This window comes from Podarcis pityusensis (assembly GCF_964106645.2).
Source record: "Podarcis pityusensis genome assembly, chromosome: 4".
NCBI classification, from domain to species: Eukaryota; Metazoa; Chordata; class Lepidosauria; order Squamata; family Lacertidae; genus Podarcis; species Podarcis pityusensis.
The window spans coordinates 86,981,610-86,999,823 of record NC_138027.1 but is presented as its reverse complement, the minus strand read 5'-3'; the positions used below and the strand labels follow the sequence as shown (position 1 = coordinate 86,999,823).

The 18,214-nt window shown below is 43.0% G+C and overlaps 1 protein-coding gene across 5 annotated transcripts in view; it reads left to right on the top strand.

The window, feature by feature from the left end:
* Positions 1-18,214, top strand: part of LOC308475863 (uncharacterized protein) — a 95,005-nt gene that overhangs the window by 55,636 nt on the left and 21,155 nt on the right. For 3 of the 5 annotated variants that reach the window (XR_013985425.1, XR_013985426.1, XR_013985427.1), the window contains 3 exons: positions 2,928-3,029; positions 10,817-12,016; positions 12,236-12,641. Coding sequence is in view for 1 of the 5 variants with exons in the window: in XM_081003343.1 (XP_080859469.1) it covers positions 2,928-3,029 (102 nt within the window). In the remaining 4 variants the exon portion in view is untranslated. Of the gene's footprint in view, positions 1-2,927; positions 3,030-10,816; positions 12,017-12,235; positions 12,642-18,214 lie in introns of those variants that run through there. The other 2 variants (XR_013985424.1, XM_081003343.1) reach the window with 1 other exon arrangement.

The following is an 18,214-nucleotide window of genomic DNA, read 5'->3' as shown; positions in this document are numbered from 1 at the left end:
AGAACTTACATAAAATAGTTTGGCATCAAAGGAGAAGGAAAAGGAATGTCTCCAAAATCCAGGAAGCCACAAGGAACCTTCCAGAAACAGAACAAGAATGAGAGGGATGTATAATGCAGTCCTTTAAGGAGGGGGGAAAACACCCAAGTTTCAATACATTTATTTTTTTAAGCTGCATTATTTGTGCATCTGATCTGCTGTATATCAGCAACATATATTTACTGATCTGCAGGAAAACATTAAAGCCATACGTCCTGTAGCACCAACTGGACCATTCCCAACAGCGTTTCAAGATGGATTGGGAGGAAGAGCAAAAATGGAGCCATGTGTGAATCTGCTTCTGCCATAAGAGGAGAACACATTCTTGGCTTGCTCAGACACCTTCCTGCAGTGTACACAGACTTCAGGTTTTGCAGCACTGATGGAATAAACAGGGGATGTACAAGACTGAAGACCAGTATCTCAAACTCAGGAATTGAATGGAATCCCGTCGCCGGACCCAGTTTTATAATAAAACCCAGGCACCCTCTTCTCTACAGTTGGGAATGGCTGACCTGCTCATTCCTGTGCTACATCAGCCATCACCATTGCTGCAGTTGACAAGAGGGTGTACTATAGTATTCAATCCATCAGTCGTCACGTGACCTGAGGAGCCAATAATATCCCATCCGACCTTACAGACCTGCTAATCCTTCCTGGCTCTACAGTCTGAGTTAACTGGTTGCTAGCTGCAGGCTGAACTGCATATAGACTGCTTGACTCCTAGCTGAACCTTTGTAGGATGACCGGCTTGCCTGCCTGCCGCTTTCCAGGCTGCTATTCTTGACATATTTTGCAACCCAACACCCAAAACACCATTAAGTATCCAATAAACCGTGCAGTGCTCATTTTTCTCATGTCTGGACATTGGGGACTATTGTAATGAGAGAGGTGGTGTTGGATGGAATTGGTCCGCTCAGTTTTTACCGCAGAATGGGGATTATTGGAGCATGCCGGTTTCACTCAAGCCTAGTTTGGGCTCATCACTTAAGCACTGCCTATAAAGAAACCCAGAGGCAGTGGAAGGTAGCAAATGGGGCACTGCTTCACCAACTACGTGTTGGCGTCAATCAATTCTTGCCTCCCTGCCTTCCTATTTATATCCAGTCCAGGGTCTGTCAATGCCTGTCAGCTTCCTCCTCCTTAATCTTCAGGGGCATTCAGACACAGAGAATATCTGTCAGGGACTGGGCAGAGGAGGAATGGTAGAGACAGCATCCCCATTCTGACCCTTCCAGGGAGGAGGAAGAGGAAGACAGTATAGATTTACAACAGGGGGTTGAGGGAGCTCACAGCTCAGAGGCAGATGAGGGGAGAAGCTGGGAAATCATGGAAGAGCCAGAACAATGCCCAGAGGACAGACTGTCATTAGAAAGCATTCCAGACCCTCCAACTCCCAGAACCCGGCGAACCTTAAAAGTAGGAGAGCAAAGAGCTCAAAGACAGAGGGCAGGTAGCAGCACCCGTAGGAGAAATGATGAGATTGACGAATGAGGAAGTGGGAGAGACGGGTGGTGGAGATTCATTTGGGACAACGCCATTATCCAAGAGGCTGGGTTCTATAGCCTCTCTCTGTAAAGATTGAAATAAAAAAGGACAGAACAGTGGTACCTTGGGTTACAGACGCTTCAGGTTACAGACTCCGCTAACCCAGAAATAGTACCTCAGGTTAAGAACTTTGCTAAGAACACAAATCGTGCAGCGGTGGTGTGGCAGCAGTGGGAGGCCCCATTAGCTAAAGTGGTGCTTCAGGTTAAGAACAGTTTCAGGTCAAGAATGGACCTCCAAAACAAATTAAGTTCTTAACCCATGGTACCACTGTAATAAACTTTTCTTTGTCTTTATACTTTACTGGGCAACCAGCCAGGAGCCACTGACAGAACCCTGACAATATCAGACCCTCCAAGTGTCCCTATTTTCCAGGGACAATCTCGGATTTATATAAGCCATCCCAGTTTCTGATTTGATCCTGGAATATCCCACTTTTCCTTAGGGCACCCCCAGGGCTTTTCCCCCCTGGGGGTACGCAGGAGTACACATACCCCTAAACATTTTGTGAGTCTAAGTTTGGCCTCATTGAGGGGCAGTATTTCAGTATGAGTAGGAAAATGAGAGTACCCCTTAACATTTTTTGAGGGGGAAGCACTGGGCATCCCTGTTTTCATCAGAGAAATGTTGGAGGGTATGAAGTTATCCAAACCCCCAGGCCATCTGAAGGCTGAAGTATAGGGAAGTTTTTTTAATGTTTCATGTTTTATTATATTTTTATTTTTATTGAAAGCCAGCCAGAATCGCTGGGGCAACCCAGTCAGATGGATGGGGTATGAATAGTAAAATTGTTGTTGAATAGGGTATCCCTATTTTCATCGGAGAAATGTTGGAGGGTATGGAATACTGCAGTGGATTTCCTGATTATAATGCTAGCACTTATACGCCATTTTCCAAAATTGCTTTCACACCACATACCTGTTGCATTATGGAACTGGGACATTTTGACCAATATACCAGCATATCATGCGAAATTTCATTCACAACAATGAGCGTGGTGTGACACAGTGATGAACATCATTGGACAACACACTTGTTCCCCACCCTTTTGACGCATAAGTGTTTCTGTCCCCCTGAAATTCACCATGGCAAACGGCAAGGAAGAACTGGTATGCAATTAGCCTAGCAAGATGTTAATATTTTCAGCAGCGTAAGTTATTACTAAAATTAATGGGAGGGGTAGAATAAGATTGGGGAAACTAAGAAGACATGAGAGGAAGTGAAATATAAAAGGAACCAAGGAAAGAGAGGAAGAGAAGCTTGTCAATGATTGTATTTTTGAATGTGATAGAATATGTAATATGTAGGTCATTTTTTTCCTATTTTCTTATTACTTTCAGTTTTTTCTTCTGTTGAAATGTACCAGAAATGCAAATAGAAGAAGAAGAAGAAGAAGAAGAAGAAGAAGAAGAAGAAGAAGAAGAAGAAGAACTGGTATGCTGGTATGTCACTCTGAATTTTGTCACTTTATCCCCTTGTCTTAATGTGGTTGCAGACAGATTTTTTTTTTCCTCTGGAAGTGATTAGCATGGAAATGAGTACTACACTTTCACTAGATTAGTCTAGATTTCTGGAAATGGCATTTATGCCATGAGAAAGTTCAAATATAACACAGAAAATAGCAACTAGTGATTTGCTGGGGAAACGGAATATGCTGCCATGTGAATTCAGACATAATATTGCTCTTATGGAACTCAGCAGAGGCAGACAGGGACAAAGCCACTTCCGACGTAGAAAGGAGGTGGGGTTGCGGGCTTCACCCTCCCACCATGCGCGCGGTGGCTGGCTCTCAGCCTCCGCGTGATTGAGGGAATCCCTGATCGCGTCATCCCCTGGCCAGCCAATTGGCTGGCCTGGGGGGGTGGCCTGCTCCATTTAATGCAGGGGCGGCTGGGGATCTCCCTCTTTGCCGCTTCCAGCTGCTCCAGTTTCCCACCCTCCCGCCCTTTAAGGTTTTTTCGTCTTTGACCTTGCTATGGACCTTGGTTGGTCGCCATTAAGGGGCCTGGTAGGAATTTTTCCACTTGGCAAATTGGCACCAGCCACTTGGTTTTTCACCTACCTCGTAGCAAATCGTCACAACTTCCTTGGTATTGGCGGTTAGGCATTGGTATTGGTATTATTATGTAGATGGAAGGGGGGAAGGAAGCGCCATCACCTCCCCCACATATTGAAGGGTAGTCCGATAAAGGATTCTGGGGGGCGTGGCCCTGTCCGAAGCCTAGGGAGGTGAGGGCCTAAGGCATGCCCCCTATCGGTGACCCCAGGGGAGTTCCTAGTTGATGTGCATCAGCAGGACTCCCCCTACTGGTGGTTAACCCTTCCCGGACTTCAAGCAATTGGGCTGAAGCTGCAGTCGATTAGGACCAATGCCTAAGCCAATACCGCTCATCACCTGTAACCAATAAAGTTGTGGCCATATTTAGCCCATTAACCTTAAATATCTGTGTCATGTGTCTTTATTTCCACTGGGGGGAGGTGGGAACTCGCCACGCAAATACCTGCCACTCCAGACTCAAATATTGAAAAATCTCACAGTTTTGCAGAAACTAAGTTTTGCAAAATGCTTGCTATCTTGGCTGATAAGGGTTAAAAACAAAAAAAATATATAAACTCCGCAGAATTGGAATATTCTTTTCCATTTCTCCAAACTCCAGAAATATTTCCTTGCTAACAGGAAGCTCTTGCTTTACATAGACACTGGGCTTCATCAGAAGAATGTCAGGTTTTGATTTTGTTTGTTTCTTTTTTTGCATGTGTGTGTCTTTCTTTATTTCCCCCTATAGGCAGAATACCTTGCCAATATTATATGTTCCCCTCCACTTTCCGGCTTTAAACTGAGAACCAGATGTGCTGAAGGAATAGGAAAACAGTCAGCATGGACAATAGATTTTATTTCTTAAAAAAACAACAACCAACCCTCCTCCTCCAATTCATCTTAGGGTTCACCCTTCCCCACAGCTACTTCCAAATTAAAATCCATTTAACAGTTGAGCCCTTCACATTTCATTACGCAGGGGAAAGGCTTTATTAAAAGCAGGTACAAGCAGATAGAGCGGAAAATCCTAGGGTTTGGGGTGCAGTCATTACTTATATTAAGGATCATTGCCAAGCAAGCCATTCTGCATCTCCTTCTTGGTTCACCTTCCTGGCATTCAAAAGTACTAAAGGCTCTATGTAAATGGACGAAAGGCTTGTATTCCTAAAGTGAAGATGGACCCAATTTCCTTTGGCCTAGAGAAATTTAATCCAACCCAGTTTTATTAATAATTGAATCCTTCTGGGTGCCCCCCCCCCCAAAAAAATAACAAAGATAACCATGGATAGAGTAAGTTTGCATTGACAAGTACAGCAGTGCTTTTTAAAAAAGAGTCTGGGGCCTTGCTTACATCACCTCCAAGTGCTCCTATTTTCCAGGGACAGTCCCAGATTTACAGATGCCATCCCGGTTTCTGATTTGATCCTGGAATGTCCTTCATTTCCTTAGCATGTCCCTGTTTTCATCAGAGAAATATTGGAGGGTATGGAGTTAGCCGACCCCTGAGCCGTCTTAAAGCAGCCCTGTATAGGGAAGTTTTCTTGGTTTGATATCTTATTATGTTTTTATATATGTTGGAAGTCCTACCCAGAGTACGTGGGGCAATCCAGTCAGATGATGGAATAGGACGTCCCTATTTTCATTGGAGAAATGTTGGAGGGTAGGTGCTTCATTTAATATGTCTCTCTTTAACAGTCCCCGCTGTTCAGAGACTCTGTACTTAGTGGTTGCAGCAATGAAATCTGCACTCACGGGCACTCATCTTTGTTCTTATTTTACATCTTCCTCGTTTAGGCCTGGAATTGATTAAATCATGCACTCCTACAGGGCCTTTTAAGTTGAGGCACCAAGGTTTTAGAATCCCTTACCCCCAGGAGACTCACTTGCCTTCCTTTTAATGGCATTCCTATACATTCCCACCAACCTATGTTGTTCTGTGGCACCTTTGATTTAGTTTTTCCTTCTATTATGTATTTTTTTAAAAAAGAAAATCCATTGTCTGGATTTTAACTCGTTCCCCCCATTTACTTTTATAGATTCTACATTGCTTTTTTAAGGGACGTGTGAGCTGCTTTGGGGAACGAAAGGGGGGATATACAGTGGTACCACACACACACACACACACACACACACACACACACCATTGGTTCATCTAACACATTGAGTTCTCAATCTCAGCTCGTCCTTTGGTTTTAGCCATTCCAATGGAAGAGGTGTATTGTGATTGTGGCTGAAGGTCTACCACTTTTGCATGCCCGACTTTGATATTTTGGACATTTTTGGGTGTGGAAGCTTGCCTGTTCCCTCCTCCTCTACCCACATATATGTACACTGAGAGATACAAAGAGGACCTAGAACAAAACATTGCACTCTAGAACGCTCCTTTTCAGATTTTCAACTACTCCCTCCAAATCAGCTTTCCATCGTTCTAATGATGAGTATGTTGGGGTTAGCCTTTGGACTGCTTCCTCCCTTTTTTACTTCTCCAAACATTGAAGTTCACCCCAATTTTGCAGATACTTCCTTCTGGCGTGTCAATGATGCTAGCACAGGGCAGGGTTGGTTACATACAGACTAAGGATGGGGAAGAAATTTGGTTCAGTTTGCATTCTGATGCGAACCTACCTACCTCACCTTGTCCAAAGCAATATCCAAACCAAAACACAGCTGTCCTTCAAAATTCGCACTTCCCCAAATTTCGCAATGCAATTCTCCAATGAAATTAGGAGTGCAAAATAAAGAAGTATCTATTGGGGGAAATTCACACAAATATGCCAACAAACGTTCATGAGAACTTTTAAAAAATAACAATCACAAACTGATGTTGAAATGTGGAGAAGTGAGCTTATTTTTAGGGGGGGGGGGTGAGAGAAACCAAAGCTGTCAGGTTCATCCATCACTGAAGGAATAGAACACAGAAAATCGAGTTCCCAGTCTGTATATATGAGAAAAACACCCCATAACTCAGCAATAATTTATTTTCACAATAATCCTGTAAATTCTCCCTCCCCAAAGACACACATACCTTTCTACTATTTCAGGAAAATATGCAAACACTAGCTTACATTGTTTTATTGATGTTTGTTGTTGTCGATATCTAATGATCACACTGATTAGGGTAAGTGACACCAAGGAACCTGGTTATTTATTTAAAAGATTGGAACAAACTGAATAACATTAAGTTTTTTTCAGTGAATGCTGACATCTACCGCAGGCCCTTTTCACATATTTTGTCCAGTCCTTGACTGGCAGAGTGAATGTCTGCATTGTGGAGAAGCAATTTCATTCACTGATTATTACCTCCGGTCTGAGTGCAGCAAAACAATCTCCAACAACATCTGTTAATGTCAGCAGGAAAGCTTTTCCTATCCTAATTGTATCAAGGTAGGATGTGAAATGTGTTGAATCATTACATAAATTATAGCTGCCTTGCCGAATGCATCCAGTATTCCGGACATCACTTAATGGTCATTTATGAGACAGGCGCCCCACTATAACTGAGCATTAATTCATCAAACAAACTCAGATTTATTTGTTAAGAAAGAAATACTCAGCCACTCAGCAACCTAGAAGCTAGCCAACTGCTTTAAAGCTGGTAGACTGCATTTCATCTAAATGATTAGAAAGCAATTTGGGGATATTCGTTCATTTTCTTTCATATACTGGCAACAAAATAACCTACAATAAATTTGGTCTCTTAAATGTAGCATTTATTTTATTTTATTACTAATTTCACCACTTCCATTTCTCCAAAGGCTCGTGATTTAGCACATAAACTGATATTATGTTCATTCCATTTCCACCAATAGTAGAAGGTTCCAGAATCTTTTTACAGGGTCAGCTTCCTTGTAATAGTTGGAGCTAGCTGAACTCCACAGCACCCTCAACCCAGAATCCTAATATTCTGGAACAATGGTTTGTAAAAACTTGAATTCACAGTGAAATATGTTCAAGATCAATTCATTTGTGTGTGTTTGCTTAGGATTCTTATAGCTCAGGCATCTATATGGGATTTCTGGGGCCCATTGGACTTTACTGTCATAGTCAAAGCAACAGGAGGGATCAAACTTAATTAACATTCAATTTAAACAGAAATTGTCGCTTAGATCACACGCACCCCTATTGTGCATGTACACATTCATAGGTTTTACTGTAGATATATATATATATATTTCCTTATTTAGCACACATGCAACATTCTTAGGCACCGCCAAAGAGGACACGGTCTTGCATGATATTTGCAGATGTTATTGTACAAATAATTTTTATCATTTATCTGGAAAAACAATACATCTCACAAGCATGGAGAAAACTTTGTCACCATTCATGAACAAGAAGGAAGCATCAGCAAAAGCTCAGGGAAGCAGTAGCATTTAGGTAAAGGTAAAGGGACCCCTGACCATTAGGTCCAGTCATGGCTGACTCTGGGGTTGCGGCGCTCATCTCACTTTATTGGCCGAGGGAGCCGGCATACAGCTTCCAGGTCATGTGGCCAGCATGACTAAGCCGCTTCTGGCGAACCAGAGCAGCACACGGAAACGCCGTTTACCTTTCCGCCGGAGCGGTACCTACCGGTATTTATCTACTTGCACTTTGACGTGCTTTCGAACTGCTAGGTGGGCAGGAGCTGGGACCGAGCAACGGGAGCTCACCCCGTTGCAGGGATTCGAACTGCTGACCTTCTGATCAGCAAGTCCTAGGCTCTGTGGTTTAACCCACAGTGCTACCCACAGTGTCCAAATATAGGTATCATACAATGGAAGAGGATGCGCAAACTACTCTATCAAAATTGTTCTCTTTTTTCTGATAGCTGAAAATGAGAATATCAATCACAAAGTCTCCATTACTATATGTAACATTTGAGAGCCCAACTCCAAACTGTCTTTTTTAAGCCAAAGGCCCGAGCCCCTTTGTTCAAATTAGATTAGGATATACAACTTGTACCCCAGTGTGCATCAGCAAACCACCTAAAACCTGAGTAAAGAAACTTCTCCACAACTACCTTCATCTTGGATCAATCACCCAATGAACTGTGTAAAGCATTCTAGGCACATAGGGCTCGGACAACATGGCCAGATGTACGTACCTAGAATATGCCCTTTGACCTTTCGGTTATGCTCCATTTTGCTCTTGGGCAACTCCTGTTGAGAAGATCCTGCAGAGCAGATTTTCTGTGCATCACCTGCTGTGGGTTCTTGCAGCCCCAGGAATTCATGCAGCGCCCATCTGGTGGGTAAATATTAAGGTAACCTAGAGGTTGGCCACGTCGGTTTAAAATATGCAGGTGGCAGAATCATTATGCCAGGACGTGCTATCACAAACACAGTGCTGAAGCCCTCTTATTGTTTAGTTACCTTATGTTCTGTGCTGCGTTAACATAAAGCAAACAGATCCAGTGGTCCAAGACTCAATTTTAATCATATCAAATGGCTCACTCTTCCCAGCTGGAGGCCTCACTTATATTAAAAATGTGTTCATTTTGTTCAAAATATATTCATTATTGGGCACACACCCCCGATGCGTGCCTTTTTGTAACTATTCCTTGTTTGAAAAACTGCATCGCAAAATTCAAATCAGTGTGAATTTTGGAGCATGGCTGTGCTTGGGTTCTCAAATTGTTTCCGAATGTGAGCACTTGATTGATTTGCCTTTAAATGTGAGCTGAATCAAATTTCTCTCTTATACCTAGCCATCATCACAGCCTTATCCTCCATGAATGTGTCTCATCTTGTTTTATAGCTATCCAAGTTGGTGGACATTGTGACCTCTTGTGGGAGCAAGTTACTGTGTGCTGTGTGAAAAACTGCATTCTTTTGTTTGTCCTGAATCTTTTGAGCTTCAGCTTCATTGCTATATACCTGAAGGAGCGTCTCCACCCCCATCGTTCAGCCAGGACACTGAGGTCCAGCTCCAAGGGCCTTCTGGCAGTTCCCTCACTGCGAGAAGTGAGGTTACAGGGAACCAGGCAGAGGGCCTTCTCGGTAGTGGTGCCCTCCCTGTGGAATGCCCTCCCTTCAGATGTCAAGGAGATAACTATCTGACCTTTAGAAGACATTTGAAGGCAGCCCTGTATCGGAAGGTTTTTAATGCTTGGTGTTTTTATTATGCTTTTAGAGATCCTATAAGGCACCCAGAGTGGTTGGGAAACCCAGCCAGATGGGCAGGGTATAAATATTAAAGTTGTTTTTGCTGCTGCTATTAACACTTAAGAAAGCTGACATAGTCACTCATGATGGTGGTGGTGAGTGGTTGGGGAAGGAGAATTGTACCTCTGTTGGTGAGTGATTCTCACACTGAAATCCCTCTTAGAAATGCAACATTTGAACTTATTCAGTCTCAGATGTACAGTTCAAAGGGAACTGTATCGGGAAACATTTCCGCAGCAATAACTGGGTGTGAGATCATAGAAATGGGAATTAAGAAACATTTTCAACTCAGAATGGCATTTTCAACTTGGAATCGGCACATCTGTCTTGTGCAAAACCAGACTGGGCCGCGAGAGTTCTGGTAGCACAAGGATGGAAGACTGAAGAAACCCCAACTAAAGAATCATGGCAAGAAAAATTGATGGACTATGCAGAACTGGCAAAACTGACAGATAAGCTACGGGACAAGGATAACTGTGACTTTAAGGATGAATGGGAACCCTTTACAAAGTATCTGAAGAAGCAACAAAGCGAACTGGACTCCTTGGCAGGTTTTGAATAAACATTCACAAACTTTTTATTGATAATAATCAGCTAAATAGTTTGAGGATCTATACAACTTTGTAACATGCAGAAAACAGCATTCTTAGAGAAACCAAAGACTGGAACTGAGGGAAGTCGGGGGGTGGGGGGGTTTTTTGGGGGGAGGAAAAATGGGGGGGGGACAAGGGTGATATGTTTTTGGAGAATATGTCTTGTTATAATTTTGAATTTTAAAATTTTTTTTAAAAAAAACCAGACTGCAGGTTTTGTGCATTTATAGCAGGGGTAGGGAACCTGTGACCTTCCAGTCATTGTTAGATACCAGCTTGCTTCAGCCCCAGCTAGCAGCTTGGCCCATGGTCAAGGATGGTGGGAGTTGTAGTTCAGCAAAATCTGGAGTGCAAAAGATTCCCCACCCCTTGCATAGAGCAATGGGAAACATTACAGGTGACCGTAGTCTATAGCACTGAATTCTAACGTATTTCTTGGCACACTTTTGCAGAGCTGAACCTGGCATGGTTTTGACGTGCGTACTTTGGGCCTGGTTGAAAGTGCATCAGGAAAACTCAACTATAGCAGATGCTGTTGTGCACAAGGCCCTGCACCATGACACATTGGAGCAACTTTCAATGGCTTTTGTGAGTTCTTAAAAAAAAAAAAGTTACGAATAAAAGATGTCATCTGTTTATAATATGCAATATAATCTAGGGAGAGTTGAAAAAGCAAATGTTTTCTGGCGAGCAATGCCTTTCGGGCCATCTCATTAGCTCCACATAAAATGAAATCAATATTTTTTCATCACACTTTAAGACTTTCTTTTCCCTCTACAAAAAATAATTTAATAGCCCTGAATTGTTTTACAACTTCCACCTCTCCCCCCCTACCCGCCACAACCTCCCCTGCTTTCATACGACTTTTGTCTTCACTCCGGAAACAGACATTTAATGAGCTTGTTTGCCGCTCGCACCTTCTGCACATGGTGAAAAGATAGTTCAACTGCCCTGGTTTGCATGCCAACAGCTGTTGATGAAAAACAGGTCCACATATTTGAGAAGAATGATGAATGGAAGCTCATGCTTGCCTTTTGCTAATGGCCCATCAGGAAAATACTTCATCTTCTGTTAAAAAAAAAAAAAATAGAAAAAAATCTTGCCACAACAGGATAGTTTGCTTAACTCACTGGGGATGTAAATAGCTGAAACTAATCCTCTAGTCTTAAAAAAATTAACTGTAAAAAAAACCACAACCCTTTGCATTTGTTTGGTCTCCTTTACAATTCGCATAATCAGAAGCTTCCTCTTGTGATATTTGAAATCTATAATCATTGCTGACAATGAGGTGTTCAAATTAAATTATGCAATGACCCCTGAACAAAACACAGCTGCAACGGAGCGAAATGAGCACAAAGGAAGAAGGAGAGCAATTTGTATGAAGCGAGGTTGGGTTTCAGAGAACTTCCTGGTACTGTCAGTCTCCAACTTTCCCCACAAAGGAATTAAACAGTTGTGCTTTGGGCCAAGGGCCAAATGAGACAATAAACATGTAGCTGCCATCAAATCCAGCAGTCACATGTCTGGTTCCTCCCTCCCATCTATAAAGTCTAATAGAAGTTATCCATGCCCTCGGGGAAGGGCCATAATTCAGTGGCAAAGCGTTTGCTTTGTGGGCAAAAGGTTTGGAGTTCAATCTATCGCATCTCCAGGTAGTTACAGATAGGTAGCCGTGTTGGTCTGCCATAGTCAAAATAAAAAAATTCCTTCCAGTAGCACCTGAAAGACCAACTAAGTTAGTTCTTGGTATGAGCTTTCGTGTGCATTTCGTGTGTGTATCTGAAGAAGTGTGCATGCACACGAAAGCTCATACCAAGAACTAACTTAGTTGGTCTTTAAGGTGCTACTGGAAGGAATTTTTTTATCTCCAGGTAGGACTGGGATATTTCTCTGCCTGAATCCCTGGACAACTGCCACCAGCCTCTGTGTAGATTAAGCAGGACAGCCCAATGGAAAAGGAAAAGGCTGGGCATAACAAGACTTTTATGTTGGGGGAGGTCCAGGAAACAAGCACTCCTGGATTCTGCTAGCGATTGAGGCAGACATGAACTTTGGGGTTCTGTACTGTAAATAGTTTTGCACCTAAATAAAACCTGTAAAAGACAGGTCGGAGTCCTGCCTGGTTACTCGTGAGCAACCACCTTTGCCATCTGACAATCATCATTATTGAATTTATATACCGCCCTACACCTGGGGGTCTCAGGGCGGTTCACAGCATAAAATCAAGATATAAAACCACAAAATACCTAATAAAAATGAAAACAACAACCCAATAGCCCCCCCCCCCCCAAAAAAACCATTTTCAAAGGGCATAGAATGTAAATCGGATCAACCAAAGGCCTGGTTAAAGAGGAACGATTTTGCCTGGCACCTAAAGGTTTATAATGAAGGCACCAGGCAAACTTCCCTGGGGAGAGCATTCCACTTACGAGGAGCCACTGCAGAGAAGGCCCTTTCTCATGTTGCCATCCTCTGGACTTCTTGAGGAGGCGGCACATGAAGGAGCGTCTCAGAAGATGATCTCAGGGTCCAGGTAGGTTCATATGGAAAGAGGCAGCCCTTGAGGTATTGCAATCCTGAACCATTTAAGGCTTTACAGTGGTACCTCAGGTTACAGACGCTTCAGGTCACATACACTTCAGGTTACAGACTCCGCTAACCCAGAAATAGTGCTTCAGGTTAAGAACTTTGCTTCAGGATGAGAACAGAAATCGTGCTCCGGCGGCGGGGCAGCAGCGGGAGGCTCCATGAGCTAAAGCGGTGCTTCAGGTTAAGAACAGTTTCAGGTTAAGAACGGACCTCTGGAACGAATTAAGTACTTAACCTGAGGTACCACTGTATAGGTCAAAACCAGCACTTTGAATTGGGCCTGGAAACTCATTGGTAGCCAGCGCAGTTGGACCAAGATTTAAAGGCAGTTCATATGCTCCCTCCCCTCTTCACACCAAAACACTACAGCTGCTCCCGGATGGGGGCAAGGAGTGTGTTGGAAAGGTAAATGCAGGTTTTGTGTGCTCTGGCACAGGATGGTTTTGCTGAAGCAGGTCTGATCCGTACCAGGATGGGAGACCCTGTGGTAATCATACCTTGACTTCTATAATGGAGGGAAGAACTGTATGCAAGTAAATACAGTGGTGCCTCGCAAGATGAAATTAATCCGTTCCGCGAGTGTCTTCGTCTAGCGGTTTTTTCGTCTTGCGAAGCAACCCTATTAGTGGATTAGCGGATTAGCGCTATTAGCGGTTTAGCGGCTATTAAAGGCTTAGCGGCTTAGCTGCTAAAAGGCTATTAGCGGCTTAGCGGCTTAGAAAAAGGGGGGGGGAGTGAAAAAAAAATCTCAAGACTCGCAAGACATTTTCGTCTTGCGAAGCAAGCCCATAGGGAAATTCGTCCTGCGAAGCAACTCAAAAACGGAAAACCCTTTCGTCTAGCGGGTTTTCCGTCTTGCGAGGCATTCGTCTTGCGGGGCACCACTGTAAATAAATACAGAAAAGAGGAACTGGGACGTGGTATCTGCTCTGCTGTAAAGGGAAGTGAGGGGCAGACGGGGCTCATCAACCTGGAAAGGTAGCCTATCTAGGAGAAGGAAAACTCTGATCCTAAACCTCTGCTACCTTGTGGGATATGTTTACGAGGAAAAAAGGCTAAGGGGTCAACTCTATACAAATATGGAGTGAAGTACCTAAGACAACTGGATGGTTCCTTGTAGACCTCCTTCTGGCAACTCCTACAACAAAGCTAGAGCCAAACGTGTTGCTCTGCTTTCCTTTGGGCCACATCAGCAAGGCCAAGAGGTGGATATTGGCATCTGAGCAGTCCAGGACCTTTATACACACTGCCCCGACGTGCCCCAAGGAAGTCACTTAGGTGCTGCTAACACAGAAGTTGGACATCACCCCCAGAGGCACACTCCATTATCTCTCTAGACAGACAGGTGCCAACAGCAACAACAACAAGAAGCAAACAAGTAGCATAAATGAGATCTCTGTAGCCAATAAATATCTGGACTGGGAAGGATGATGACATAAAAGGATGCATAGGCACTGCTATTAGAAATTTAATAATAATAATAATAATAATAATAATAATAATAATAATTTTTATTTATACCCCGCCCTCCCCAGCCAAGGCTGGGCTCAGGGCGGCTAACAAGCAATAATAAAAACAAGTTGAATGAATACAACTTAAAAACAAGATTAAAATACAACAATTAAAATATTGAAACATTAAAATATTAAAATGCAGCCTCATCACAGGAGGAGAAAGGAAAAAGAAAAAAGAAAAAAGAAAGAGGGGGAGGGAATCAAATTGGCTCCAAGCCAAAGGCCAGGTGGAACAACTCTGTCTTACGGGCCCTGCGGAAAGAAATCAGATCCTGCAGGGCCCTGGTCTCATGAGACAGAGCATTCCACCAGGTCGGAGCCAGTGTTGAAAAGGCTCTGGCTCTGGTTGAAGCTACTCTAACTTCCTTAGGGCCCGGGACCACTAGGGTCTTGCTATTTATGGACCTTGAGGCTCTCCGTGGGTCATACTGGGAGAGAGGATCCTAGGCCATCCATTATGCCCCATTATGTATCCAGACAGCCATTTGACCAGGGGTAGGTAATCTAAGGCCCGTGAGCCGGATGCGGCCCAATCGCCTTCTCAATCCAGCCCACGGAAGGTCCAGGAACCAGCATGTTTTTACATGAGTAGAAGGTGTGCTTTTATTTAAAATGCATCTCTGGGTTATTTATGGGGCATAGGAATTCGTTCATTTTTTCTCCCAAAATATAGTCCGGCCCCCCCCACATGGTCTGAGGGACGGTAGAGCGGCCCACGGCTGAAAAAGTTTGCTGACCCCTGCATTTGACCATAGATCCTATTACATATTTTACCATGTCTGTTGGTGAAATCTTCTCACGTGACAGGATGCTAGAGACAATGAAGCTTCAAGGACATTATTAGGACGTGGCCCAGAGGATCTAAGACTCAGGTGTGTAGTGGTTCGTCCCAGATTTCCTGCCCCTCCACCCCTTCTAAAACTTTCTTTAAAACAAAAACTTTGTCTACAGAGTTGCTAGGAGTATTACAAAGTTCAGTACTGGTGAGCACATCCATTATCTTAATTTCCCAGAAGTTTCTATGTATATGAATTATCATGCAAATTTGTACCATGGACCTATGCCCCAAGTCATCTAAGTACCTTGCAACATCCGTGCTAAGATTATTTGGGCATGTAGCCTGACCATCTTTGTATGGGCTCAATTTCTCAATGTTTTCTAGAAGTGATGCTTACAAGAGAAGGGGCCGGGGGGGTGAAACTTATGAGATACATTTTTTAGTTGAGTATTAATGCTTCAAAGGCCTGTCTGGTATTGTCTCAAAGAGATTGTGTTTAACATTATTATTTTTTATCTAATGTAGTTACAAGAAGATGCTATGAACTTCTGTGCACATTCTGCATCTGTTTTGGCATCATGACATTCTGCGTCTGTCGCGAACGTATGAGTTTTATGCATTTTGTAATAGTCCTGTGTGAAAGAAAAAGTTCAGAAAATGGGAGGGCAAACTAGCAAACATGAAGCATTTATTTTGGAAACCAACCCATGCCCAACAAACGGCATTAAGATCAACAAATGGAACCTGATTACCATAGTTTTGCCAATGGGTTGATGATTATCAGGTTGTAACACAGAGGCGGGCTTTTTCACAAGTAGCACCAGTCTTCCTGAATGCTCTCCCTGCGGAAATAGGTGAGGCTCCATTGGTATTGGCCTTCTGTTGGCTCTTCATGACACACTTGTTTAGACAAGTGTTGCCCTGCTCTTCCGACTCGTGCCTCCTGATCTAATTGTTTTAATTGCTGTTTTCACTGTTTTAATGGGCTTGTTTTATTGTACATTTCAATTATGGATGTTTTTAACATTCTCTCTTTTAAAATGATGTGCCATTATATTTTTTTACGATTGTCTTCACACTTGTCAAAAGCTTAGAAGTCATTTGGGCAAGTAAGCAGTATATAAATAAATATATATCAATCAAATAAGCAAATGTCTCCTTTATCTGCTCTACCAAATATGTGTTTCCCTTCTTTGTGCACCATTAGTGCAACCTCTCCTGGTCTGCCCCGCAGAGGACCTTAAGGTCCATGAATAACCATAGTTTAGAGGTCCCCTGCCCTAAGGAAGTCAGACTATCCTCCACCAGGGTCAGGGCCTTTTCAGTGATGGCTCTGACCTGGTGGAATGCTCTGTCCCTTGAGACTAGGGCCCTTCAGGATTTAACCTCCTTCCGTCGGGCCTGTAAGACTGAGCTATTCCCGGCCTTTAATTTGAATTCAGCCGGATCTTTTATTTCCCTTCTCTTCCCTCCCCCTCCCCTTTTATGAAGATCACCCATTCTGAGACCCCACAGCTAATTCTCCTCTAGCCTCCTCGCTGGCCCAAGTAGGACCATTTCAGCCAGCTAGCCCTGGAGATTATCTAATGCTTATTTCACCTGAATTGATTTTTGAATTTTATTGTTATTCATGTTTTTATACTGTATTTTATGCTGCTTTTATAATTAAGTGTTTTAAATTTGTTGTTAGCCGCCCTGAGCCCAGTTTTTGAACTGGGAAGGGCGGGGTATAAATAAATTTTTTTTTAATTATTATTATTATTTATTAACCTATCCTTTCCTGCTGAATCAACTTTGGACTGACAGGTATTTCTCAACTACAACTCCAATCAGTGCTATTTTTCTAGAAAAACAGAGGTGCCGGAATTCACCTGTTCTGTTAGAATGACAATGGTGCCCACCTGAGAGATGCCAGAATCCACCTGAGAGGTGATGGAACTGAGTTCCACGAAGATCTGGCTTTTTAAAAAGCCCTGACTACAATCATCCCTGGCCATTGGCCATGCTTGCCATCTTATAGCAACTTGCCTGGGAGTAAGCCCCCATGAAACCAATAGAACTTGCTTCTCAGTAGACATGAACCGTATCACATGGGCAGTGTGGCTGTCAGAGGCTGGTGGTGAAATCCTGTTCCACTCAAAAGCAAGCCTTACTGAAGTCAACGTTACTTACTCCTGTGTAAGTACAAAAATGCAGTCAGAATGTAATCAGGAAAGAGCCATGGTTAGACTCCAAGCATCAAAAAGAACACTAAGTGTGAACATCTTGTCTGAGGGACGTCAAACAGGTCCTTCTTTCTATGGTTCAGTACAGTCATATCAAATCTGTGTATCACATGGAAAATTAGTTTTGACCCTGTCAGCTTTAGCTCCAACCCTTTCAGATATGGATCATTAAATTCATTCCTTGATACTGCCGGCAAGAGGCTCTAGAAAAGCAGTTGTCCATCTTTGCTCCTAGCATTAGACAGCAGCCCTTTGCATTTCCAGAGAGAAATTTCTTGCATGTTTGGGGAATACATGATTATTAGCTCATTATTAGTTCATACTCTAAGTTCTCAGAAAATGTGCAACTGCCACCTTCAGATTTGTGATCAACATTTTCCCTGAGCAATTGCCCTGGAACAATTAAATAGCTGTTACATATTTATCAATAAACAAGGACCTTTAAAGACCACCAAAAGCACCTGTAGCCTTGAGTAACCAAGTGACTTTAAAAATTATTATTAACAGTTTATTTCAGTTCCCCCCTCCAAATCTTACAAAGACTCAACTGTGCAATTCCACCCAGTTTTCCTTCTTTTTTCCCATTCCACCCTCCCTCTTCCTCCCACAATTCCCTTCGTATTCCAGCGCACAGTATATAAGGCATACTTGCGTAAACTAGGGGATAAAAAAAACGATAAAGGCAGGAGGAAAGAGAGGAGAAAGGGAGTAAGAGAAGAAAAAGATGGGATAAAAGAAGAAAAA